Below are 26,634 nucleotides of genomic sequence, written 5' to 3' on the forward strand. Positions count from 1 at the left end.
AATACAACTATAGTGAAATTCTTCAGTTTTCAGTGCCAAGAGCCACTAAATACATAGTAATATAATTGCTAAATGATGTTATTGCAAAAGTTTATCACACCTATTATAGAGATTTCCAAAGTCAAATTGACTTTTGATATAAATACATGTAAATTTTACAAAATTACAAAGTAGGGAGGGTTTGGGGGTGGAAGGGGTAAAAATGAAAATTACATTTATGTACACCAGATATCGTTGTGATATCTCTGATAGTGTGATGTGAATAGTGTGCATCAATTAAACGTTAATGTATATATATGTACGCCATGTACAAAAAAAATAAAAAAAATTCAGAAGAGAAAAAAATTGAATATGAAGAAATTCATGAATATTTAAGCTTTTCCACTAGGGTTATAGCAGTAGATAGGTTCAATGAATAGTTAAATTTTACAATAATTCTAAGAATGATATGGATTAAAAAAAAATTTAAGTTATTATACATGTATCATATGGTGTTGAGAGAGATATTATTTACTGTTAACTGTGCAGGTATGTTAGAAGAAAATTGCATGAGAAAATCCAGTCCTTGTCCTTTATACAAGATTCTGTTGTAGTCCTGAGAATGATGCTAAATGGCAGGGATTTATTAGATAACAGTTTGTCTGAGAAAGACTTCAAACTATTGAAAATCAATATTTCTTCTTCTGAAGCTCTGAAGAATTCTTACTAACTGTAACAGTGGGAAGTTAATATCATCAGCGAATCTTTTCTTTTGGAGTTTTGTTCCGATTCAGAAGGATAATTCCATGTTCTCTGTTGTTCCACATTGATCTCAAATTTCTCTTTCCATTTCTTAAAACTCAATTAGCAGATCTAATAGAGCCATATTGGAGAACATTATACCTTCATCATACTCGGCTATCCTCTAATGTAAGAACAAATGCCATTGTACTTGACCAGAGTGCAAATCTCGATTTTTTTTTATCTTCAAATTTCAGTATAGTCATTTCAGTGATGTTAGTTAAGATTCCTTTAGAGACCAAATTAACACAAAAGCAAGTTTGTTCTATGGGTATTGTTAGACTGTTCAATACTGCGCATTACAAGTTCTCAAAACTATATTTATTCTTCTGAATTACTACTTTTATTCATGTATTGCCAATTGCAAACCATTGTCTTTGAATTAATTTTCACTGTTCTTTATAAATAAGGTGACTTATTCACAGGAAAAAATGAAATAAGGAAAGACAAAACAGTTTTGTGAGGGGGAGAGGGGGTTATATGTTTCTCAAGTAAAACACAAAAATAGTGAATTGCCAAGGGTAACCAGCATTGCATAATCTTCCAATCACTATCATGACTATATCTAGTTAATATTTCATATAAAGGTTGAGTTACATTGTGAAAAAAATGACTTCACTATAACCAGGTTTTGGATTTATGCCTATTTACTATAAAGACATTTTACAGTGTTTACTACATGCACATGTACAGCTCTGTAGCTGAAAATAGAAACTTTTTAGTTATTTTTTTCTCTAATTTCTCCTGTTTTATGAGAGTATAGTGAATTGCATAGGAGACTAATGAAGTGAAATATTTCCATTTTATATAGATTTACCTCCCCCTTATCCAGGCTACCCCCACATCCAGTCCTCCCCTGAGCCGCTGGAGAGTTATGGTGCCTTTGGAGACAGGAAGTTCTCGGCACCTGTCCTCGGTTCCAATGACATGAGAGGCATAGACCGTCAAGAAGATCACCATATTGTCCGAAGCGATGAAGTCGAAAACATTCCAGAAACAGTACAGGAAGAGCCAGATCTCGAAGATTTCCCGCCCCCAATGATAAGGTAACTGTAGATCACAAGTTTTACATAGCACCTTATTTTCATGAGAACATTTTTTGATATTAATAAGCAAGACAAAATTTTTGTCTCTATTGTTTTTTGTTGTACATAATCCTTTATAAGATTAATATAGGTAAGAATGAAATTTTCACGAGCAGACGGTCTCTTGTAATTATGTGAAAATAAAGTTCTCATGAATTTAAGGTGATTTACAGGATTTTTCATGCATATTACTTGCACTCTAATAAAAGTTGGTTTACAGTGTTTCACTCAAATAACCTGCAGTCATGGTGGACATTTGTTGATTTTAAGAAGATTTCTAAATGTCTGGTTCCTTAACTCTGTTACCTTATTTACAGGAGCAGTAGTGATCTCAACAGAATATCCCCAGTCCCCGTGGAGACCCCCATTGTGTATCAGGAGGAGGATGACTACCCTCCCCCTCCTCCTCCCCCACTGAATGAAAGTGACCTCCATCTGACCTCTGTGAACCATAGGTCAGTCCCACCTGATTCTGTGATTAGTCAAACCGTGATAGAGGATCATGGGATACATGGAAATGTCAGTATTCTCAGCTCGTCAAGGACGGATGATTCAGAAGATGATCCGAAAAAGAAAAACAAGGTATAAAAACAGTAAAGTATACCGCATCAATAAAGTTATGGCATAATTTTAAATATGTATATGGAACAAGGACCCTCTTTTTCTGATATTTGTATCTCAATTATTGTTGTTCTTTTCTAGCTACATTGTGCAACCATTTTTTTTTTTTGAATTCCAATGAGATTTAGCTTAACTTCATACTATTTTCTTTATGATTCTTTTTTTAGGTCACCTGAGCTGAAAGTTCAAGTGAGCTTTTCTGATCACCCGTTGTCCGTCGTCCGTCCGTCTGTAAACTTTTCACATTTTCAACTTCTTCTCAAGAACCACTGGGCCAATTTTAACCAAACTTAGTACAAAGTATCCTTGGGTGAAGGGGAGTGTAAATTGTTAAAATAAAGGGCCAAATCCCCTTACAAGGGGAGATAATCAAGAAAAGACAAAAATAGGGTGGGGTCATTAAAATCCTCTTCTCAAGAACCACTGGGCCAGAAAAGCTGAAACTTATATGGAAGCATCCTGGGGTAGTGTAGATTCTAAATTGTTTAAATCATGACCCCCGGGGGTAGGGCTTGGCCATAATAGGGAATCCAAGTTTTACATTGAAATACATAAGAAAAATCTTTAAAAATCTTCTGAAGAAGAACCACTGGGCCAGAAAAGCTGAAATTTATATGGAAGCATCCTGGGGTAGTGTAGATTATAAATTGTTCAAATCTTGACCCCCGGGGGTAGGGCGGGACACAATAGGGAATCCAAGTTTTACATTGAAATATATAAGAAAAATCTTTAAAAATCTTCTTTTCAAGAACCACTGGACCAATAAAGCTGAGACATATTTGGAAGCATCCTGAGGTAGTGTAGATTCTAAATTGTTCAAATCATGACCCCCGGGGGTAGGGCGGGGCCACAATAGGTATATTAAAAGGGGAGAAATCTGGTAAAGAACAGCATGGCCAAAGTTACTCAGGTGAGCGATGTGGCCCATGGGCCTCTTGTTTAATAAGTGTTAACACCATAGAAATTTAAATCCGAGAGACTGGGTATGTTGTTTGTATTGAAATACTGTAAATTTTGCTGTTCACAGAGACACCTAGTGGACAGAGCTTACTATATTGCCAAGGAACTCCTAATGACAGAGAGGACTTATAAGAAGGACTTAGAAGTCATTACAATGGTAGGATTCTATATGATGATGTATGATCTATGTATGATTCTATATACTAGGATTTAGTTTGTACTGAGATTTAGATGTGATGTACATTTACATAATTGAATTATAAATTTACGATACATGAAATACATCTCTAACAATAACATTTATGTATGTTTGGTTAGTTCAAAGCTAAATATGATGCATCATGATTAGTGAGTCGGCCATAGAAGAAAATTAATCTTTGTGTTTAAAATAAACTAACAAATATATTTTTAATTTAAAAGTGGTTCCAGAATGCTGTACATTTTGAGGACGGTTTGCCAGACTACCTAACCAACTTGTTTGTACATTACGGGCCTCTGTACGACTTCCACTGTCAGTTCCTTAAAGAGGTGGATCAAAGGCTCTCCATGTGGTATATAGATTTATTAGATACCATTATGGCATGTTGATGAGGTCAATACATGATTTTATTGCGACATTTGATTGAGGACAAAACCTGGGGTCAATATCCAGTTCTTTGTTGTTGCAATTAAATCATGGATTGAAATCTTAGTGGAGCAGGTCTCATTCTCAAGTAACTATAGGCTTAAACTGGACCAAACTTACATGAATGATGCATCAAGGGATGCACACCACCGGACATGCTTTGGATGCTGGATCTGACCTACATTTTCAGAAGAGTGAATATGTTAAAATTTTTGGAGCAGGTCCATTCTCAAATAACTGTAAGCCCAACATAGACTAAATCTTGTTTTGGATTCTGGATCTGACCTACATTTTCTGGATGAATGACCAGATTTAAGTTTATTCCCAGGTTACTACAAGCCTTATGTTGACCAAATTTGCATGTATGACACATCTAGGAATGCTAACCACCAGACTTGCTTCAGATGCTGAATCTTACATTTTCCAGATGACTGAATAGAAAAAAGGTTTAGGAGCAAGTCCATTCCCAAGTTAACTAAAAGTCCTACCCAAGCCAAACTTGCATAAATGTTGCATCTAGAGATGCACACTACTAGGACATATGTTAGGGTTTGAGACTTTGCTTCCTTTAAGAAAACATTCATTGAGTTGAGCTCTGTAATCTTTGATTTCCTGTGTTTTTTACCTGACTACATTGCAGCTCATTTATCCCTCCCTCTCTCTCTCTCTCTCTCTCTCTCTCTCTCTCTCTCTCTCTCATAGATACTCAAGTTTCATTAAGGCTGTTTAGTACTATACATTTTTAGACCACTTTTTTTTTTTTTACCCTGCTAGAAATATCCTGTTGGGGGCCTCATCACAACTGACAGTATCACTGATGACTTTAGGGCTACACATTGTATCATATTCCTCAGAGAGTAGAACTGTCTCTCTCTCTCTCTCTCTCTCTCTCTCTCTCTCTCTCTCTCTCTCATAGATACTCAAGTTTCATTAAGGCTGTTTAGTACTATACATTTTTAGACCACATTTTTTTTTTATCCTGCTAGAAATATCCTGTTGGGGGCCTCATCACAACTGACAGTATCACTGATGACTCTGATGACTTTAGGGCTACACATTGTATCATATTCCTCAGAGAGTAGAACTGTCAGATAATGCTCATATCCCCAGAACCACGCATTTGAAGCTCATTATATTTTATTGATCATGTTGATTGTGAAGCTCATATCTGAACCGAGAATTATGATATCCTTAATTGTTACTACCTGAATGACTAGGAAAAAAAATTGTTTGAGATCCAATTAAGGAAAAATATCAAATTAAGCTGAGATTCTCTGTCACCTGAGGACTGAGGGTTTTTTTTCAAATTGGGAGGGAAAAAACATTCAGTTACATTTATTTTGCATGGACAGTTTTTGAGAAGTATTTAACTGGAAGCACAGATGTAAAATCAAGGTAGTAAATCTGACTCCTTCCATAGACTAATGAGCTCTGTTTAGTCTGCACCAGCAGATGGGCCATTACATCCTTATGTCTGCAGCATCAATTCTCTAATGGACTAGTAAATTGTATGAGCTTCCTGTCCTTTCACAAGTAGGCTTTTATCCATTCACGTCACTGACCAAGTGTCAATCAATGGTAGAGGGTCTCGATGTCTGCCCTGTTGGCAGACTATGATGGATCACCAGGCCATGGGTTCAAGGATTGTTCATAGTAGAATCCCTCCTGATGATTTCATCTGCAGGTTGAGGGGAAGGGTACATGTATAATTGATGGTTAGAGGGGGTATGAATACAAAACTCATGGAAGTTGGTTTAAAATCAGAACTCTATCTAAACTGAAGTCTAAAAGAAGGAATCTCTTTTTATATTGTTACAAATATGCACATGATTACAGTAACTGTGTTTCTGAGTTGAGTATCTTGCAAACCAGTGATGTAGTTTGTTCCTTTACTCAGATTTTTAAAAAGCCACTATGGTTTATATTATTCTTAATAGTTTTTAGGGTTTTTTTTTTTTTAATAAAAGTAGAAATTATAACAGATAATTGTTAAGTTAATTTAAGGACTAGTTTCTGAGGAAGTTACAGTAATTCAAGTTGCAGCTCTAAGAATTAAGTAGGTGGAAAATATTAACAATGAATGAAAATGTCATATTCTATAAATAATTCATGAGCATTTTGCAGCCTCTGCAACAAGGCATTGTCAAATGTGAAATTTGTGGCATGTCAACTGAGGTTAGATTTTGTGTTATAGGGAGGGAAAGTCCAATGCACATTTAAATGGAGACTACCAGAGGATAGGGGACATTATGACATCAACATTTCCAAAGGTCTTACCAGTAAGTGCTAATTGTCATCATATTAAATGTGAGATTTTTTTTTTACAAGACTTGGGATTTGTTGTTGAATTTGCCCCTTCAAAATTCTTGGTTAAAGGTTCAGTTAAATGTAGTTATTTCATGCCATGTTTATTAAATGTTAGCAGAAATCAGAAATGTGTCTTTACCGATAGCTTACAACCATTTATTCCATTTACTGTCCATATCAAAGGATGAGAGTGTATATGTTGTAGTAGGGAATAAAAATTTCTCTTGTTTTCCTTAGCTTTATAGAAATTATCTACAACGACAAGAAGAGATTTTATTGGACCTGGAGCTGGCATTAAAGTCCCATAAAACATTTGAAGCCATGTACAGAGACTTTGAGAAACAAAAAGTGTGTTATCTCCCTTTGAATTCCTTCCTCCTTAAGCCAGCACAAAGAATTCTACACTACAAACTTATTATGGAACGTAAGTCTTGCGTTCAGTTAATGAGAAATCATACATTTAAACGCAGAATTTATGATAATTGATATTACTTTGTAATGAATATTTTTTTTTACTTAAATTACAATAATAATTTTAAATGATTTTTTTATTTGGTTTAATTTCTGTACAGATATATAATATTTTGCTTAAAATTTTTGCTAAATTTATAATAACTTGAAATGCATCCTGTACTTGCTGTTTTATACATGTAAATATGTCTATTGTATTTTGATTTTGTGCACAGAAGTTGATGCGATTCAGAAATACAGAAGAAATGTGAATTACTATTTTGTGTGATTTTTATTTTTAGGTTTAACTAAACATTACACACTGGACCATCCAGACTTTGCTGATTGTAAAAGTGAGTATGAAAAACTATTTGACATTTGCATTAATTGGGATCATTCCATTATAATTTAAATTTTTATGGTCTGAGAACTTGTATTTAAAGAAACAGGATCCTCTCTAAAAAAAAAAAAAAAAAAAAAAAAAAAAAAAAAAAAAAAAAAATGCAATAAATTGGAATCATAGCATAAGAGAATAGGTACATGTAAAACTTTGCAGACTGATGGTTCTTATGAAAAATAAATGATGAGATTCGTTTTATTTAAAATTTATGTACATGTATGAATGCTTTTTCTTTTCAATCTCTGATAGTGTTATAAGAGGGATTTTCCTTCTGTTGTAGATGCCTTAAGTCAGATAAATGCTGTGGTCACAGAATTTAGTGATTCTATTAGGTCACAGGTAGGTCACATTCTCTGAATCTGTAGACCTCCATCCCCACCTCTCCATCATTTGAAGCATTATGTATCTTATTTTGATGGCTGAAATTTGGTCTTTTTTTCAGGAGAATCTCCATAAGCTGATAGAATTACAGAGAGATTTAGTGGGGATTGACACACTTGTACACAGAGACAGGGTAAGTGTTTACATGGTTTTATAATGCTCTATCAACATAGATAATCTTTGTCCAAATCTTCAAACTATGCTAAATTTGTGAAAAACATGAAGGTGTTTTTGTTTCAAAAACAGATATTTTTTTTGGCTCCTAAAATTTCAACAGGAGTCAAATATTGAATATTTTTTTTTAACTTCATTTTCCAATAATTATTTTTTAATGAACATGTCTGTGTTCATATACCTTCTGAATTATGGTTTGTCTTCTACTCCTCTTTGTAGATCTTCATCAGAGAAGGATGTCTGCAGAAATTCTCCCGTAAAGGTTACCAACAAAGAATGTTCTTCTTGGTAGGAGCAAGCTGGTATTTTATGTGGTAGAATGTTGATATGATTATTTGATTTTGTAAATGTTTAAACTTGATTTTTTTTGCTTCTGTTTTGTCAGTTTTCGGATTTCTTGGTGTACACTAGTCGTGTGGCATCCTCAGTTCTCCAGTTCAAAGTTCACGGACAGCTCCCTCTACGAGGAATGATCGTAGGTTTTCAGTAATTTCCTATATTTGATATACTTAATTAAAAAATATATAAAGTTCTCTCCTTTGATATACAAATATAATCCTTAAGGGGGAATATTGGGTTTACTGTGAGTTAACAGTTTGATTTTTTTTAAATTTCCAGACTTTATTGTTTAAAAATGTTGTTATTGTTGCACAGGTAGAGGAATCGGACCATGCTAAAATGGCAGTGGCCAACAGCTTCGCAATCTATGGTGGAAATAAATGCATCTTAGTGGCAGCAAGGTCAGATTCAGAGTTGTTTTAATCATTTCATATTTATATACAAGAAAAACTAATTAAAGAGCAAGAGCCACTTAGGACCTTTTTTGGCCCTGTGAATTTCTGAAAATTCAAAACTGTATAGTTTTAGTCAACAAGGCAATAAATAATACTTGAGCACTTGGTGAATGAATATCTACTGAAAATGACGTAATTTTCTTTCTAGTCAATGCATTTTGACGTCATGAATTGCGTCATTATTCACATATCCTGAATATTTCTTCAAAAATAGCCAAATTATGATGCCATTTTTCAATATTTCATATACAGCACAACCTCCGATCCAAAATGTATAAATATATTGTAAAAGAACTGTTATTGAAGATTATAAAACATATTTAATTTTTGGATCGAGGGGTGTGCTCATATTTTAATTCTTTGCTGAAGGTTCTCAAAAACACCTGTTTTCTGCGAAAGTCAATAACATCGCAATTTCACACAACCTGTTGTTCAATGCCTGGACTCTTCAAAGGAAATTCTGTTGTATAAACTGAAAGCACTAAGTCTCTACTTTATAATAATGTTGAAAATGGTACAGGGGTATTAGTCAATAAATTGGTATATTCTACAGGGCCATTTTATGCATAAAGTGAACCTAGCTCTTTGCTTTGACTTAAATGTAAAATGTTCTGTTGTGCTGAATTGTAGTTATCAAGAAGAAAAAGACAAGTGGATTGAAGATCTGAATGCAGCCATAATACAAGCTAAAAGTCGTGGGGATGATAAGTTCAGATATCCTAGTCTCAAATCCTCAACAAGTAAGTACAGGGCTTGCCAAAAGTTGCAGGGATGATAAGTTTCGATATCCTAGAATCAAATCCTCAACAAGTAAGTACAGGACAAGCCAAATGTCCTGTGTGCAAACAGATCTGATATCCTAGTCTTAGATCTTCAACAAGTGAGTACAGTTCACACCAAAATAAATGTTGTTGATTAAGTTCCAAAACCAAGTCTTAAAGGGTTTTTATCACGTCTCAAAATTTTTTGGTATGACAAAGTTTACATGTTATTAAAATCATATATTTAAAAATCTTTGCTAGAAAATTAATATTGTTGATGTTTCAGCGATTCAAAGTTTGAATTTCTCAATATGCATATTTTGATCGCCAATGCTATGCACGATTGCTCTGACGTCATAGGTGTCAATCCTGGTCAAGCAAAGTACTTATTCTGTATACAAAACGGCTCATTCGTTGTGTCTATTAAACCTGTTAGTAAATAAATAAGTGATAATTGGATAATTGACAGCTAGTAAGGTATAATTTGTGGCTTTAGGATGCACAAATTCTCACAAGAAAGGTTTCAGGAAGACTTTTTTTCCACATTTCTTGGACTTGGTCGAGAATTGAAAGGGGCCCTTTTTTCTGCAAACGTGAGGGCTTATTCTCCATTCAGAACAATCGTTTATGCCCGATCACGATTTTTTTTCTATACTATAAAATATTTTAAGGACATAGTACCTTTTTTTAGAAAGGAAAAAATACTCGACACGCATTTTTAAAGTCGCACAGAATCTAGTACATGCTAGTGGGAATGTTGGTGAACTTCGTAATGGCGTACGGCTCCATCGAACAGTATTGAAGAAATGTCATTTCTAGTACACGATATTCACTGGAACAGATAGAATATTTATATATATACAGTTTTATTAAGATAATGAAGAAGTTGAATTTAAAATTCTCATATTTATAAATATTTATGAAGTCCAACTTCAGTTATTTGTTCTATTTAGTCGGAAGTCCCGAGTTGTCAATGGCTTCGTCTTCGGTGTCCTCTCCTATTGTCGGCATATTTTCTTGGTTATTTCTCTCTGCTAGACGTTCATACATAAAAGATTGACCGTCTATAACTGAAAGAATATCGTCGATGTCAAAATTTTTACCGATCTATTGTGTAGTGTATATTATTTAACGTCAAAATCTATTTGATACATTTAGTCTTACGATAAGCTTTACGAGTTCTAATTGACCATTGACACCTATGATGTTTCAGTACCACGTGACCCCTATCTAATTAGTAGAGATTTTTACCTCGAGAACTCTATATTACGGGTGTTTTATTGCCTAATTATGACTGTTCTCAAAGTAATTTCCTAATTAAACAGTAATTACATGTTTCAAGAATATAATAGTGTTTCATTTTTAAAAAATTTAGATTCGTGAGAAAAACCCTTTAAATCCTCGAAAAAGTAAGCACAGGGCATGCCAAATGTCCTGGGGATGATAAAGTTCAATAATCTCAAATCCTCAAGTAAAACCAGGTCAAGCCAAAATACACTGGGATAAGTTCAGAAACACTAGTCTTCCGTGCTTTACATATAAGTACAAGGAAGCTAGAAGATGAAGGGGTATTAAGTTCTAACACCGACCGTACTCTCATACCCTCAACAAGTATAGGACAAGGCAAAAAATGATAAGATGATAAGTCCCTTTATCTAATCTCAGACAAACTTAAAGTAAGAGGATGGTAAGTTATCTAGGCTTCAGTCCTCAAAAGGCAGTAAGATATAAAAACCAAAAGTCATGGCTAATATAAGTTGTATCAATATTCTATCAAAATTCTTAAGTTTAAAAAATACATGTATTTCTTTATCAGTGAACAAGATATATACATATTAAAATGATAAGAAGCATAAATTATCTTTATTACTTGCATTTTAATCATTATAAACAAATTATTGTATAATTAATTTGTAAATATTTCCAGGTTCCTCAGACAATGTAGGGGTGGATGGTGAAGTGAATGGGGTGTCACAGGACAAGAATGTCCAGCACAGAGCCAACACCACCATGCATGTGTGCTGGCACAGGAATACCAGTGTCAGTATGAGGGATCATGAGAGAGCAATTAAGGTATCCACAATAACTGAAGAAAATCAGCAATAGAAATAACTGACCCAAATCAATAATAACTGACCAAAATCAATCAGCAATAATTGATCAAAATCAATCTGCAATAACTGATCAAATTTAGTTTCCTTTATGTTTACAATGAGCACTTTATATCACCAGTTTTCTCCCACAATATAATTATGCAACTTTTTTGTCATTTTTTCATGTATTTATCTGCTTTTGCCCTGAATGACATATGGGGAGATTTACAGAGATTGTGATGAATTGTTCTTGACTTTTCAGAACCAGTTGAGCGGTTACCTACTGAGGAAGTTCAAAAATAGTAATGGCTGGCAGAAGTTGTGGGTCGTTTTCACCAACTTCTGTCTTTTCTTCTTCAAAACATATCAGGTATGCTTCTTTTTGCTTATTAAGTAATGAGATTTGATTCAAATGTATTTTTGCTTTGGGCAGTATGCAGATAACTGAGTACAAATTTTGAAGAGCTATACATACCTGTATTTGTCAGCTTCAAAAAAAGAAATGTCTACCATTCATTGGTTACTTAATATTTTTGTGTAAAGTAGTAATCAATCAACTGAAGAAATTTTCCAAGTTACATGACATGGTTTAGTATTGTATATATATGTATATGCCTTCACGAAAATGCATTACTATTTACAGGACGACTTCCCTTTAGCCAGCCTGCCATTGCTTGGTTACGCTGTAAACACACCTGAGGATGAAGATGGCATTCACAAAGACCATGTGTTCAAGCTTCAGTTCAAAAATCATGTTTACTTCTTCAGAGCAGAATCTGAATACACATTTGAAAGGTGCGGCAGTTATTATTAACTGTAATATAAAGTTTTACATATCAGTATAATGATCTACCTTACATTAAATGGGAGTAAGTAATTGACCTTTCTGGTTTATTGATTCTGTACTTGTTTAAATTTTCAGCATCTTAAAATATAAAGTATTTAACATTTTAAAGATTACACTGAGAAGAATTGGGAATTTAAAAAAAATGACACTTTGGCAGTCTCATAGATGTGTTGTGACATGTCAGTAGGGATAAGTAAAAAGAAAAAAATCTCTGCAGTGCCAGTATTTCTATGCTTAGTATTTTATTTCAGGTGGATGGAAGTTATCAACAGTGCAACAAACAGTGCCAGAAGAATCCGCCTCTTCAGTCGATTGGACAGTAATCAGCCAATCAGTTCTTAGCAGTTCTCTTCTCTTTGACAGAAATTAACCAATCAGTTTTCAGCACAAAGTTGTTTTTTTTTTTTTAAATTCAATCATGGTATTGAAATTGGTTTATCACAGCAGAGGCATATCTTGCAGTGAAAAATAATTTAGCCAGTGAATTAAACTACAAAAAAGGCCTCCACATACAGTGTTATTGGTACGTGCACTGTGGAACTGCACAACATCATGTTAAATTAAAACGAACAAAGATTCCATTAAATTTACACAGAAATCATTTCCCTAGTCAAGCTTTTCGCACTTTAGTTTTGTGTTTTGTTGCATCTTGTTTTACATGAATAGATTTTGAATTTTGAATTTCTTTGCATTTTTTATTCCCCTGCCAGCAGCTGTATTAGAATCTATGCAATAGTATACAGTGTAAATCCCTGTCTACATTTGATGTATTAACAAATTATAGATATTAGAAATCAAAATCAGCAACATCCATGTAAACCCACTTCCATAAAAGGCCTGTTGCCAGGTCAAATGTACATGTATTTCATATGCTGCTATTTTTTAATTTCATATTCATTAACCGTCACCCCCAGTAACATGTAATCAAAGTGTATTTTATTATGGTAACTCTGTTATATGCAATTTAAAGGAGAACAAATTTTCACAGAAGGGAATAAGAAGATAATGGCAGCATTAAGTACGTCTATGTTGTGAACCCCATTCCAGGCTGTACAAAAACAATGACGATGTGTTGCTATAAAGTAGAAACAATGTGTTTATTGTAATTATTAATTTAACCATATTTAGGTATTCATTAGGAAACATCTATATTTTTTCGTATAAATATATTAAAAGTATTATCACCTGAGTTACTCATTGTATAATTTCTACAAAACAGTAATGTCTATTCTAGGTAATGTTTTTTTTTTTGGGGGGGGGGGGGGTTCTTTAGAAACTCTCAAACTAAAATTCATCAGCTTTGTTTTTTAAATGGGTTGTGTTATTCAGTATTCTGAGACTATACCAACGACACATGAATTTAATCTGAAACTTTGACAGTTAATTAAGAAAATGTTAATCAGTATGGATGTGGTTAGGGAATTTTTTATTCAGATTCACATAAAACCTTCTCATGCTTTGATTTTGTTTTGTTTTTTTAATTTCCTGTACAATGTAATCAATTTGCTTTTAGTCCATTAAATTTCTGTGAAACTTAAAAAAAAAAACAAGGTAGATTTGTAGCATGTACAAAATATTTTCTTCAGCAGTATTTCAACAATGATTTAGCTGTTGCATCCATTTTGTTGGGAATTTTTAAGTTTTCATTATACATTTAGCTTTTATGTTTACATTTTTGTTTTAGTTGAAGGTTGTTTAGAGAGGAAATTTTATTTATCCTTATTTTTACAAGAGATTTATTTTCTACTCTGTGATTTTGTGGAAGAAAAATTTTAATTAATGTTCTAATTCTAGGTATTTCTGAAGGGGAAAAAATTATCAGTTTTAGTTGCCTAGCAACAAATATTTGGGTGATTGGAAATGAGAGGTTATGAAATGATCTCTTGGTGCATGTATTTATTTCTTTACTTGAATATGTTTTCAAAAATGGGAAGTTTAATATACAGATAAGAAAATATATGTGTGCTAATGAAATTTTAAAATGTTTGCAAGCTTGTTCAATTTATCTCTGATTTGTGGTCATGCTTTATGTAGAATGAGAGCAAAATTTCTGATGCTTCACATTTCTTGAAGTCTGTGTTCATTGGTATGTTCTAAACACTTGACTGAATAAAATATCAATGATTCTGTATGCAGTATATGTACATGAAGGAAGATATATGATATATGTTCACAGTTTCTATAACTGTTGGAAAAAATATATATAATTTCAAGTCATAACCTTTGCTGTTCTGAATTTATGAAAGACGATAATGCATTAAAAAGTAAAGATCCATGTTTTATTACATGAAGGCATTTTGTCCTTATACATGTTAAACATAATGACACAAGGAATTTTTGTAAAGCCTAAATGTATCTGGAATATTTATTTTTCCTGGTGCTTATATATCTAGAGAATTGTACATAAGAATTACACAACATGTTAACTTGTGAATACTATATGAAATGAATCTTTTTTTTTTTAAACAATAAAAATACACTTAAAACTATTATGAGTGTTTTAAAGTCTTTCATTAGAACTCTGCTTAAAAAGTGGCAGGTTTTTTTTAAGAGTGCTAATTCTATTGTACTGCAGAGCCCTTATTTGAAAATCCATTGCAAGATATTTATGTCCACTCCTCTCTAGATAGATATTTTTCCACACTAATGTGTGCAGTTGTTTGCCATCCTTTATCTTTTGTCTATCAGATGATCCAGTTTCTAAAGAAATAGTTTAAGATATGTTCATTATTTTAAACATGAATTCATCTTGCTTAGGGGGTGAGAGGGGTGGTTGCAACATTGCAAAAATCTTGACTTTTTAATTACCCCAACATCTAAATTTTTTGCACACCTGTACTTTGGACTTCTTTAGGTAAATTTCTAAATGGACACTAATTATGCATCTTGTTCTGACAGAGTATTTACCTTTCTCATCCCTGTGAATTTTATCTGGAGTCTTGATATTTGGCTAATATGTATTTTATTGATCACATTGTAGGATTTCTTTATACATGTTTAAGTTCATAGATTTCCTGTTATGTAATATATAATTTAACATACTGGCTAGTGGTTTAATCATGAAAAGGGCTTGTAGATCATGGGAAGAGTTTTCTTTTCTTTTGTGAAGATGCATACATGTTACTGATGTGCATCTGAAACAGGATTTTACTTCAAGTGGTCAAAGACCCATGAGTATATCTGTGATGGCAAGGTGTCAGTATGTTTGTAAACAATTTCTCAGAATGCTATACCTAATAGTATACAATTTCAAATAGGATTGTCCAAATAGAACCCCCTTCCTGGAGCAACCAAGAAAGGCACGCTTTTAAAATAGCTTTGAAGAATTAGGTCATCTTGCTATAATATTATGCTTTGGTCGTGATCTGTCTTAGTGTTAAGTACAAAAAATATGACCATCCACAGGCCAAGAATTAAAGTGTTGTGTCAATATATTTAACTTATGAGTCATGTCACCTTGAACTTATGCAAATAATCAAAGCATAAGATGATGATGGAACTCTTTGTCATAAACAATCTGATGCATGGTTCATTAAATAAAAGTTTTGCCTTTTAGAATTTACATTTCTCAGATCTCCAGAATTTGACACATCTGAAATATGTGATCTTGACCTTATCTAAATGACCTTTGTACGAATTAACCCTTAGGGCAAGTATTATCTTCCAAAGTCATTTCAAAAATTATGTTATGGACAAGTATGAACACTTCACAACATTGACTTTTACCTCGTCCAAATGACCGTGGTGTAGGGTTGTTACATTCATCTTGACACAAGCAACTTTTGTGCCTAGTGTATTTAACTATGATTTTTTTTCCAGTCCATTGTAAGAATTTTGCAAACGAGTTGCCTAGCTAAGATCAACAAACACCCTCAAGTCACAAACAACCTAAATCTCGCATATCAGATTTTAATGCTTCTTCATTTCAATGTTGTGTCTAGAACAATAATCTAATTTACACCTGTGCCTCAGACTTGTCAAAAATGTCCTTGGCACAGAATGACTGTGAAGGTAGCCTTTAGGCACTACCTTTCAGTTGTACAATGTATGGGCCTCGAAAGTTTCTTTGTTTGAAAGCTGTGTCCAGACAAGAATTTCAATTTTCTTCCGGTCAAAGAAGTTACCAGTATGTATAATGAAATCATAAAAAAGAAAAAAATATGACCAAGATCACATGTTTAGATGTTTTATCTATTCTACAAAGGTTGAAAAAAAATACGACCTTAACGGAGAGTTCTTTAACGTGTGTCAGTGCAATTTTTTTACACCCCCCCCCCCCCAAAAAAAAACAAGGATACAATATCGATATATTTGAAAAGATGAATAGAAAAAAAAATATGGATCCTAGATTTAAACAGAAAAAAATGAAGGGGTTCCATGCCTTGACAACTGTTTCTTCAATAAAAATGGAAGTCGTAAATCTACTTCAGGCCCGTAGGAATTTTAAGCAATTGCAGATTTCAGTGGGGGGGGGGGGGGGGGGGGGATATCATACATTTTTCAGTTGGGGGCACTATCAACTACCAAACATTCCTTGACAAGCCAAAAAAAAAAGGTCATCAGACGTTATTTTTGAGGGGGCACAAGCTATGTTTTAAATTATTATGGGGCCCGGTTCCTACGGCCATGTGCATACGTTGTCGTTGGTCTGCAAAACAAACACTTTTTTGATTAAAAAAAAAAAAACATTCTGATTTTACACACAAGTACTCTGAAGGTGGTATTAAAATAATAATAATAAATTAAAATAAAATAAAAAACGCTTTTCAAGTATCAATGAGTTTCTCATTGACAATATCTATGTAGTTTTCGGAGACAGTCCTTCCAAGCATCTTTTGGAATTTCCATGGGTTCTAATTGTGACCTGTTATTATCAGACCTATTTTTATATTTATATGAAGTAGAGTAATTTTAAAAACTTCTACATGAAAAGAAGAGATCTCTTGCTATGACCTTTAACTGGACGTTTAGCTATATCGATGACGTTTTATTAACTAACAGTATTCATTTTTATTCCTACGTTAACTTGATCTATCCCAATGAACTCGAAATAAAAGACACCACAGAGTCTGATACATCTGTTTCTGTTTAAATGTTTTATTTGAGCCAAAAGATATTGATGGCAAACTGACAACTAAACTTTATGATAAACATGATGACTTCAACTTTTCTATCGTCAGGTTCCCTTATTTATGAAGCAATATATTTTTATCACCTGCATATGGAGTTTTTGTCTCCCAGTTGATTCGATATGCAAGAACATGGTCTACGTTCAATCACTTTATAAAACGAAACAGGCTGTTGACAAATAAGTTGATGATACAAGGATATCAACAATCTCTTTTAAAATCAGCATTTTGCAAATCTATGGTCGATACTATGACCTTGTTTGTAAGTAAAACTGTCGTTAAGTTGAATTTTGGCTGACGTCTTTCATACAAATTGTTTTCAACCTGAGCTGTCTGCGGATTTGATCATGACAAAGAGCACACGGCGGGTGTGACAGGGACAGGGAATGCTTACTCCTCTCTTCTGTATTCAGAGGTTCGCGTTGGCTTCTGCACGTAACTGTTCGCTTACCTCACTGTTCGTAATCTTCACATTTCATATTAAGGATATCTTCAGCCAGGAAATAACTCTCAAGTTTATTATTTAATTTTAAAAAATCTCAAAATGAGCCTTGAAATTGAAATCTTTTTGTGCAATAATATTCATTTTACTGCATCTCAATATTATTCAAGATTCTCTGAAGTCTTAGAAACCGTCTTGTAAAATGTGACATTTGTACCCCCATAAAAGTAAAAATTAATAGTTATACATATTTAGAGAAATCGAATTACAATGTAGCTTTAATCTAGCCATAGATACCAATGTCTATATCAGCATAATATGAAAGTAGAAGTGATATGTGATGTCTTGCAATGATAGCACAAGCTTATTACGCTATGACATATTAAAATCAATTAATATGTTGTGTCTGGTACTGCAAAGCTGCAAGCACAGGCCTTTAGTTCGCTTTAATCTCACTAACTGGGGGCATAAAAAAAATTGTCAGTCGATAGAAGAGATCTGAAGCTTATGGCTGCAAGTGCATATATATAGTTCAATGAACTATAGGAAGAAAGAGAAAGAAAAGAAATAATTTCTCCCTATAATCCTGGAAATGAAGAATCTGTCCTGCACTGGCATGAAAATAAATAATCTGACTAAAGAAGTGCCATCCCCCTCCCCTCTCAGAATCAAATGGTCGCCCCCTCGGTATTTGTTCTTAATCAAGCGAATTTCCCCCTGACTTAGATGCTTTCAGTCTGTGCCCGGTACTTCTTGTTGTTCTTTTATGCCCTATTATTTCTCATTGCGAGTCTGCTCATCATCGTGCATTTTACTTTTTACCCTATTGGAGCTACTTTTACACCGTTCAGGATTCCGGAAAAAATAATTCCACATGTCACCCGCTTTCTTTTTTTCCGTCCAACCTGCACATCCGATATTTTACAGGATTTTGCTGCCTGGTAAGGCTGGTTGGTTTTGCATCGATTGTGGTAAGTATTATATACGTTTAAGTATACATTTTTTTTAAATCATTCATTTAGAGATCTTTACTATGACAAAGATGTCCTTCACTATGATTTCAGTCTTCACTAGTGTAACAGAAGAGGAGAATTATGCGACGAACCAGACCGGGATTCGAACCCAGGCCCCTTGAATCTCGACTCTAGTCAGTTTCTCTACCAACAGACCAACTGAGCTATTTGGTCACCGGCGATCGAACCTGTCTGACCGCTTCATTCCTCCCTCCTTAAGGTCTTCGCCCCCGAAGACACCAACCCACTGGCGATGGAACCCGTCTGACTGCCACACAATAATAGTGTCACTTTGATAAACAAAATGGGCACAGCCCAACAAATGGTGGTTTTATCATATATGGCAAGAAATTAGTTCTTCATTTTATGTGATACTTTTGTAGGTACCACAAGCACTTGTTTCTTATATGGGGTCACCCCTTTCTTTTCTTTCAATAAGGTACCTAACTCAATGATTTTAGGCACCCCCGCTTCAAGCTTGTATTTTGTCAATATATATATGAATCATTAACCTACTTTAAATGACATTGTCTGCTTCGAGAGACTTTTTTCTTGTCAAATAAATTGTTTCAGATGTCTCTGGTTGAGCCTCTTTATTGTAAACCACTCATTTAATCCTCGAAAATTACCTCGATACATATTAAGACTACGTGGGATACAAAACTTTTGATTGGGGTTATAAATGTAAGATAAAACCAGAGACCTCAGAATGGAATACTCGGAAGTCTCTGGTTTAATTTTTTAAATACTAAAAGATTTTTCTCTCCCATATCAGATCAGTTAATACCGATGCCGATATGGGTAATTGATGACCAGACGGGGGTTTAACCACCATTTGGTAGGCTGTGCCAAACCCATCTTCGCTAGCCAAGGGTTTCTGATACACTACTCTCCTCATAAACCCTTGGCATACGGTGCTGATAAAAGACGAAGATGTGCCAAACCTGATATTTTCACGTTAATACACAAAAGCTGCGTCTCTTTGATGTTATTTTAAGAAAAAGTGTTTCCCCCCATTTTGGCCTTTTCAAGTTTTATTATAGACCCTGACACATTGATGTGGGCCCTAAGCCCTGAAGCAATTTACATTGTATTTCCTAATCATAAATATATTTCGAATTTATATAAAACTAAACAAGGACTCCATGTAAAAGCATGCATTCATCTCACACAGTATGTATAGTTTAATTAAATGTCACAGAAATATTTATAATTATTATATATTTCAGAATTAAGGATGATGAAGTGGAGATGGATGTCAGCACAAAGATAAATGGGCAAGAAAAGTTTAGAGAGGACAATGGTCATGAAATGATTGACAAATATATTCAAGTTGATGGAGGTACTGAAAATCAGAGTCACTCAATTACCAACATCAAGCTGAAGGATGATGAAATACGTGAGGTGGATCATGAACTTTATGAGGTAGATTATGAAATTAATGAGAAGGAAGGACTTTGTGATGAGGATGTAAATAAAACTACCATTACAATAAAGATAAGTGAACAATGTGGAAGAAAATGTGAGAGACCCTACATATGTGAAGTATGTAACAAAGCTTTCAAACAGAAATCCCATTTATCAAGTCACATGCTGATTCATACAGGCGAGCTACCTTATAAATGTGATTACTGTGAGCAGGGCTTCCGACAATCCCACGCATTAAAAAAGCACCTTACAGTACACACCAAGGACAAGCCATACACGTGTGGTGTCTGCCACAAAAGTTACCCCCTCAAACAAGTATTAGAAACTCACATGAGGATACATTTAGGGGAAAGGGATCATATTTGTCCAGTTTGTGGACAAGGTTTTATTCAGTACTGTAGTATGAAGAGACATATGATCACACATTTGGAGGAAAAACCTCACAAATGTGACATTTGCGGAAAGTCATTTGCACGACGGTACAAACTGACCAATCATTCCAGAATTCATTCGGGTGAAAAACCTCACAGTTGTGACCTTTGTGATAAAGTTTTTAAATCTCCAGCTCAATTATCGCAGCATCGGACCGTTCACACGGGTGATCAGCCTTACAGCTGCAAGATCTGCAACAAGAAATTCAGTCGACACTCCAACATGACCAATCATTTGAAGAATGTTCACAAGAATGGGAAGTTATGTGTTGGTAAGAAATCCTGGGATTGTGAATTATGTGGGAAGTCGTGGACTTGTCAATCTCATTTACTGAGACATCTCACGTCTCACACGGGAGAGCGGAAGTTTATATGTGAGCTGTGTGGAAATCGGTACTGCGACTCCAGTGCTCTTTATAAACACAGGAAAAAAATCCATAAGAAAAAACGTTAGATATATGCCTATGGCAGCAGTATAATGGCTATTTGAAAAGTCTACTAAATGCATCTTAATTAGTGATGTCTCTCAATTAAAGTACATGTACCGGACTACCGGTACATGTATATAGTATATTAGAACATCTATCTACCGGTATATCATTATATGTGGTCATTACATACTGTCAAGTTGGGCATATTAAAGAAACTTGAATCTTATTTATTGTTGTTTTACTGATTCAGAATTTTTAAAATTCAAAAAGAAATTTAAAAAGGGAGGATTGTTTTCCTAAAAATAACAAAGCAGATTTGGGTGCGGCATGTTGAATTTTCATACTTACCATTGAAATTTTATCAATTTGAATGTTTATAGAAAAGTATCAAAATTTTGGAAAAAATTAGGTGAAGGATGTAAAGATACTTCTCTCCATTTTTATATATTCTTTAATTAGCAACATCCTTATTATTTACCATATGACTCCCCAGCTCAAACCGTACAAACCAGAAAAGCTATATGCATGTTCTACTTAAACATCAGATTTCCCCTCCACCATCCATATCATTGAAGTTCTACACTTTGCAAACATTTTCCAATATCTAGCTACACTGTATTACATTAAATTTTACCAAATTTAGTGGGTCAAATCATGAAATGCTCTGTATTCTCCTGTGTAAACATTTATTCTTTTCACATTGTGTACTTTCTGATTAGCATGGCTATATGTGGGTTTCAGTAGTCTGCCCCTTTGCTTGTATTTTACCCACATAATTCCATGTAACAACATTTTGCATACAAAGACTAACAGTAATGATAAATGTCATATATTAAGCTGATGAAATGAAAAATAAACAAAGTGAATGTTTAAACCTGAACAGATTGCTGTGGTCAACTCCTCCACCACTGCATTGCTAAAGGGAAATAACTACTTCATGTGATGTATTTTAATGGAAACTGATCCCATAGTAGTATGTCAATGACACTACCACCATTACAAAAGATACCATACCACCTTCAGTACCTTCTTACATGTGCCTTGTTAGTGCATGAATAAGTTTACAGAATACAAAGTGCTAAAATGTTGCCCAGAAAATACTGTGGAACTTCAGTGTCTCAAACATTGGTACATGTATTTCAAATACCATAGAGATGTTAAAGTGAGTTGGTAGTCCCGACCACTTTCCCTTTAATATGTATTTTAATTCGATATCTCGAATCCTCGGTCGCCAGATATCTCAAAAGGTTTTTTTTTCAGTCTCTTTGAGAGAGAGATAATGAAGATTGACTATTTATCAATCAATTTATATTCATAAAAATAAAATTTTTATCTATTAATGAATACAGTAAACTCAAGTCTGTAAACATTGTTGCCTACTCAGTGCCTTTAGTGTAATATTTCAATCAACTAAAATCAAATTCTTCTGCAGATACTCTATGGTACATGTATAGACTCTTGTGATGTATATCAGACATATATTATTACAACTTTTGCCTAGATGTGAAGATTTCTTTCAAATAAAGATTGTTATCGTCCATTTTTTTCACTCATTTTTCACGTTCTTTTATGTCCCATTGCAATAGAACAAACTGTATAGAGTGTGCTGCAAAATTATACACATTTACACAATTTATAGATTGTTCATCAGATATATTATAAAAGATCACAGTGAATCACACATGTTTCCATATTTTCATTTCAAGATTTGTAGCCTGAGCAATTGATTTGAGGTGTTGTCATAAATTAAGCATTCAATGGACTTTGACCTTCATCAGCTGACCTTGACCTTTCTGGCATTTTTAAGTCGCAGAAGGGACGCAAAACCAAACAGAAATGTCTGGAAGCACCATTTCATGGTTGCAGAAGAACTGAGGTTTTTATTCCTGAAAAGAAAATGTGTACATGTACATAGCAATGCATTCAAAAATGTACTTAAATGTTGCAAACAAAATATATAAACATTATATTGATATTATTTAAAATACATATATTTTATATACTGTATAATAGCTGTGTTTAACTTATCATCTTGCACACAACATGCATGAGAAATTCTGAAAACTCACGCATTCAGTTTCCCTTTTAAATACATGTGTACGTTCATTCTCTGCAAAGTTAGATAACTCTTGCTAAGTATTCCATGAGCCAGTCACATGATTGAACTATTGCTGTCTCGATTTCTTGCAGTATGATGATGTAAAAAGAAATTAGTAACTGCATTATACCTGCCCTCCTAGTTCCACATACCTGCAGACCTTTACAGAATAGACTGCCTCTCCCACATGCATAGCAAATGTCACATAGAACCTGTAGAAAATAAAGTCAGCTCTCAGAAAGATCTTACAAATGTAAAATTAAATACATGTATGAACTTATTTAAGCCCTCAAAGTTTCATTTCCTTTTATTCAAACATATGAAACATTCTCTCTCTCTCTCTCTTATTACCATAGCTTGGTAACAACATGAACATAGTCATGATTTCTGAAAAAAGGTGTTTGTCGATTTCATCTCTCGGGTTAGGCTCTACATTGATTCTACATTTAACATTCACTTTAAAACTTCAAAACCTCTGAGGGAGGGATAAAAAAATTAAACAAACAAAAATTTCAAACAAATGAGTATTAACTAATTTACATGGATCAAAATAATGTGTACATTTGTGCATAATGCAGGCTTATTTTTCAATAATCATTTTTAGTAAATCTGTCAGTAAGTCAGTTTAAATGATAGACTCATCCCAAGTATACCTCATACAGGGCATAAATGGTGTTTATTTGTACAAAATCTATCTTTAGTTGCTTAAAGTGAAAGAAAACTGGAACAGAACATTTGATACGAGATGCCCATGGGCCAAAACACTCACCTGAGTCACTTTGGCTGTGCTATTCTGCATTGAACATTTCCCAATATATATATATATGATTCCTATGTATTTTTTATCACCTCTTGTGGCCCCACCCTACATACTGAGGTTGTGATTTTAACAAAAATGAATCTACACTACCAGGGATGCTTCCACATAAAGATGATTCAGCATGGCTTTGCTTTTCTTGAGAAAAGCAGTTTTAAAGGTTTTTTTCCCCTAAATAATCCCTATTGTGGCCCCACCCTACCCCCAGGGGACACAATTTGAAGAATTTACAATCTACACTATCCCAAAAAAGCTTTTTCATTAGCTTTTCTGGTACAGTGGTTCTTGAGAAGATTTTCAGATTTTTTTTATATATTTAGATGTAAAACTTCGATATCCTATTGTGGGCCCACCCTACTCTTGGGGGCCATGATCTGAACAATTTACAATCTACATTACTCAAGTTTTAGCTTTTCTGGCCCAGTGGTTCTTCATCATCAGATTTTTCCTATATATTTCAATTAAAACTTTGATGCCTTATTGTGGTCCCACCCTATTCCCGGAGGCTATGATTTGAACGATTTAGAATCTACACTACCTCAGAAAGCTTCCACATAAGTTTCATTTTTTTCCCCAGTGGTTCTTGTTAAGATTTTTTAATGACCCCACTCTATTTTGCATTTTCTTGATTATCTCCCCCTTGGAAAGGGGCTTGGTCCTTTATTTTAATACTTTAGAATCCCCTTTACCTGGGGATGCTTTGTACCAACTTTGGTTAAAATTGTCCCAGTGGTTCTTAGAAGTTGAAAAGTTTACAGACGGACGGCCAAACAATGGATGCTAAGAAAAGCTTACTTGAGCTCTCAGTTCAGATGAGCTAAAAATATTGATTTGTTTGTATTTTCAAAGTGTCACTTTATCCAAAACCTATGGGCATGGATGATGCTAAATATAGAATTAACTTTGGACAGCCTTTCCACTGAAAAAACAAGCAATGTAGGCGATAAATATAAGTACATTAAATAATTGGGATTGTGCTACACTACAAATATTTCATGAAGGATAAAAGTTTTTCATTATCATACATTAATTACAGTAAATAGGAATTTTCCTTAGTTACATAGTTACATATTCTGATACCGGGGGGGGGGGGGGGGGGGGGGGTTTACAGTCAAACCTTGTTATCTCAAACTTGATGGGACTGAGAAAAAACTTTGAGATATCAGAGGATTTGAGATATCAAGGATAAAAATTCTTAAAAAGTAGTTGGGACTTCCAAATTACTTAGACATATCCATGGTATTCGTGATATTGGTGTTTGAGATACCACGGCTCCACTGTATATACATTAATTGTACTTATCAGTGAGATGATATTTGCATTGATTGTACTTGCATACTTTTGATAACAGTGGGGTAATTTTTTTATTGATTATACAAGAGATTACCTTTTCTTGATAAAAGTGGGGTAATTTTTACATATTAGATTGTTCAAGTTAAGCTACAGCGAGCCTGTAGAGCCATTGAATTGGTGACTGCTTTACATTACTGTGTACTTACATATTCTTGATAACAGTGGGGTAGTTCTTCCCCAGGTAAGTACCCAGCTGTCCTAGTGGTCCAAAAATCCATGGAATTCCTTCAGGGTCATAATAAGCCCACTAAAATTAAGAATTAAAAGTCTCACTTGATAAGCTTATAAACAGCTTTTTCTTCTTTTTTTCATTTACGGAGTATAAATTTTTGCAAGAGAACTGAAGTTTTGAAAATAATTTGGTGAACATAACCACTCCCCCTATTCCTGGACAATGAAGTTGGTAAAATTTAACAAGGCCTGGTAGTTGTCTTTTGGTTGCCAAATGTGTTTAGGATGAAAACTACAATGTATATCTGTTCCCTATCTGCATGCATATGAGAGGGAAAAAAATATTTTATAGGGTTCGACACTAATATTTTTAGGCATTAATCCGACCGGACTAGTGCTTCTTTACTTTTACTAGTCCACACGCGATTATATGAGTCCGTCAAAAGAAAAGGAAAATGAATGTTTTGTAACAATTGATTTAAAAATAAATATTACAATGTACTTTACATACCTTTTTTTAAATAAAGCATTTATGTGAAGTGATTTATTCCACAGATTTCTTGAAATCTCTCGATCTGGATCGAAGTACGATCATATTAATTCTCGATCTTGTTCTTTTTTCTCTATGTGTCATACTTAATTGTGATCGCTTATTAAATGTTTAACTTCATATCAATCAGTCCTAAAATTATTCAGTGAATTGAATCGGAATTAGCTAACTACCCGCCAAGAATCTAGAAAGCTAAAAATACATGCGGGATTTCCCTGTAAAAGTTGTCAAGAATCCAACATTGGTAACTAATTCATTTTATTTTCCTGAAATTATTAGTTCGTTCAGACCAATTAGCCACATATTTTATTAGTCCGAATGAAAATGTACTAGTCTGAGACTAACGGACTAATGTTCATGTTGAACCCTGTTTTACAAAAGGGCTGGGGAGAGGACTTAACTGGCAATAAAAATATTTACTTTATAAGCAGATTCTCCCCCATGATTTACTTACTAAAACACAGGGTTACTTACATACATGTACATGTACACC

General features: G+C 34.0%; 3 protein-coding genes across 3 annotated transcripts in view; 2 read left to right on the top strand and 1 right to left on the bottom strand.

Moving 5' to 3' along the window:
• LOC133174690 (FERM, ARHGEF and pleckstrin domain-containing protein 1-like) overlaps positions 1-12,879 on the top strand; it is a 46,597-nt gene extending 33,718 nt beyond the window's left edge. Inside the window, exons 12-28 of the mRNA XM_061309774.1 lie at positions 1,592-1,826; positions 2,183-2,447; positions 3,514-3,603; positions 3,867-3,997; positions 6,266-6,350; positions 6,616-6,802; positions 7,131-7,181; positions 7,509-7,567; positions 7,671-7,742; positions 8,003-8,071; positions 8,169-8,258; positions 8,438-8,523; positions 9,208-9,317; positions 11,266-11,411; positions 11,694-11,801; positions 12,075-12,226; positions 12,530-12,879. Of these exons, the coding sequence (XP_061165758.1) occupies positions 1,592-1,826; positions 2,183-2,447; positions 3,514-3,603; positions 3,867-3,997; positions 6,266-6,350; positions 6,616-6,802; positions 7,131-7,181; positions 7,509-7,567; positions 7,671-7,742; positions 8,003-8,071; positions 8,169-8,258; positions 8,438-8,523; positions 9,208-9,317; positions 11,266-11,411; positions 11,694-11,801; positions 12,075-12,226; positions 12,530-12,620 (2,027 nt within the window). The 3' untranslated portion in view covers positions 12,621-12,879. The remainder of the gene's footprint in view (positions 1-1,591; positions 1,827-2,182; positions 2,448-3,513; positions 3,604-3,866; positions 3,998-6,265; positions 6,351-6,615; positions 6,803-7,130; positions 7,182-7,508; positions 7,568-7,670; positions 7,743-8,002; positions 8,072-8,168; positions 8,259-8,437; positions 8,524-9,207; positions 9,318-11,265; positions 11,412-11,693; positions 11,802-12,074; positions 12,227-12,529) is intronic.
• A 7,207-nt stretch (positions 12,880-20,086) lies between these two features.
• Positions 20,087-21,325, top strand: LOC133174459 (zinc finger protein 239-like). Its single transcript, XM_061309579.1, has one exon. It carries the CDS (start codon positions 20,114-20,116, stop codon positions 21,173-21,175), a length of 1,062 nt encoding a protein of 353 aa, XP_061165563.1. The 5' UTR covers positions 20,087-20,113; the 3' UTR covers positions 21,176-21,325.
• Positions 21,326-22,443: 1,118 nt separating this feature from the next.
• The window catches only part of LOC133174484 (transmembrane protein 254-like), a 4,726-nt gene continuing 535 nt past the window's right edge, over positions 22,444-26,634 (bottom strand). Inside the window, exons 2-4 of the mRNA XM_061309605.1 lie at positions 25,567-25,667; positions 23,403-23,462; positions 22,444-23,038 (exon numbers count right to left, since the gene is read on the bottom strand). Coding sequence (XP_061165589.1) covers positions 22,927-23,038; positions 23,403-23,462; positions 25,567-25,667 — 273 coding nt within the window. The 3' untranslated portion in view covers positions 22,444-22,926. The remainder of the gene's footprint in view (positions 23,039-23,402; positions 23,463-25,566; positions 25,668-26,634) is intronic.

This window comes from Saccostrea echinata, unplaced genomic scaffold (assembly GCF_033153115.1).
Source record: "Saccostrea echinata isolate AGI-Se365-2 ecotype Australia unplaced genomic scaffold, CSIRO_AGI_Sech_v1 ptg000058l, whole genome shotgun sequence".
Classification (NCBI taxonomy): domain Eukaryota; kingdom Metazoa; phylum Mollusca; class Bivalvia; order Ostreida; family Ostreidae; genus Saccostrea; species Saccostrea echinata.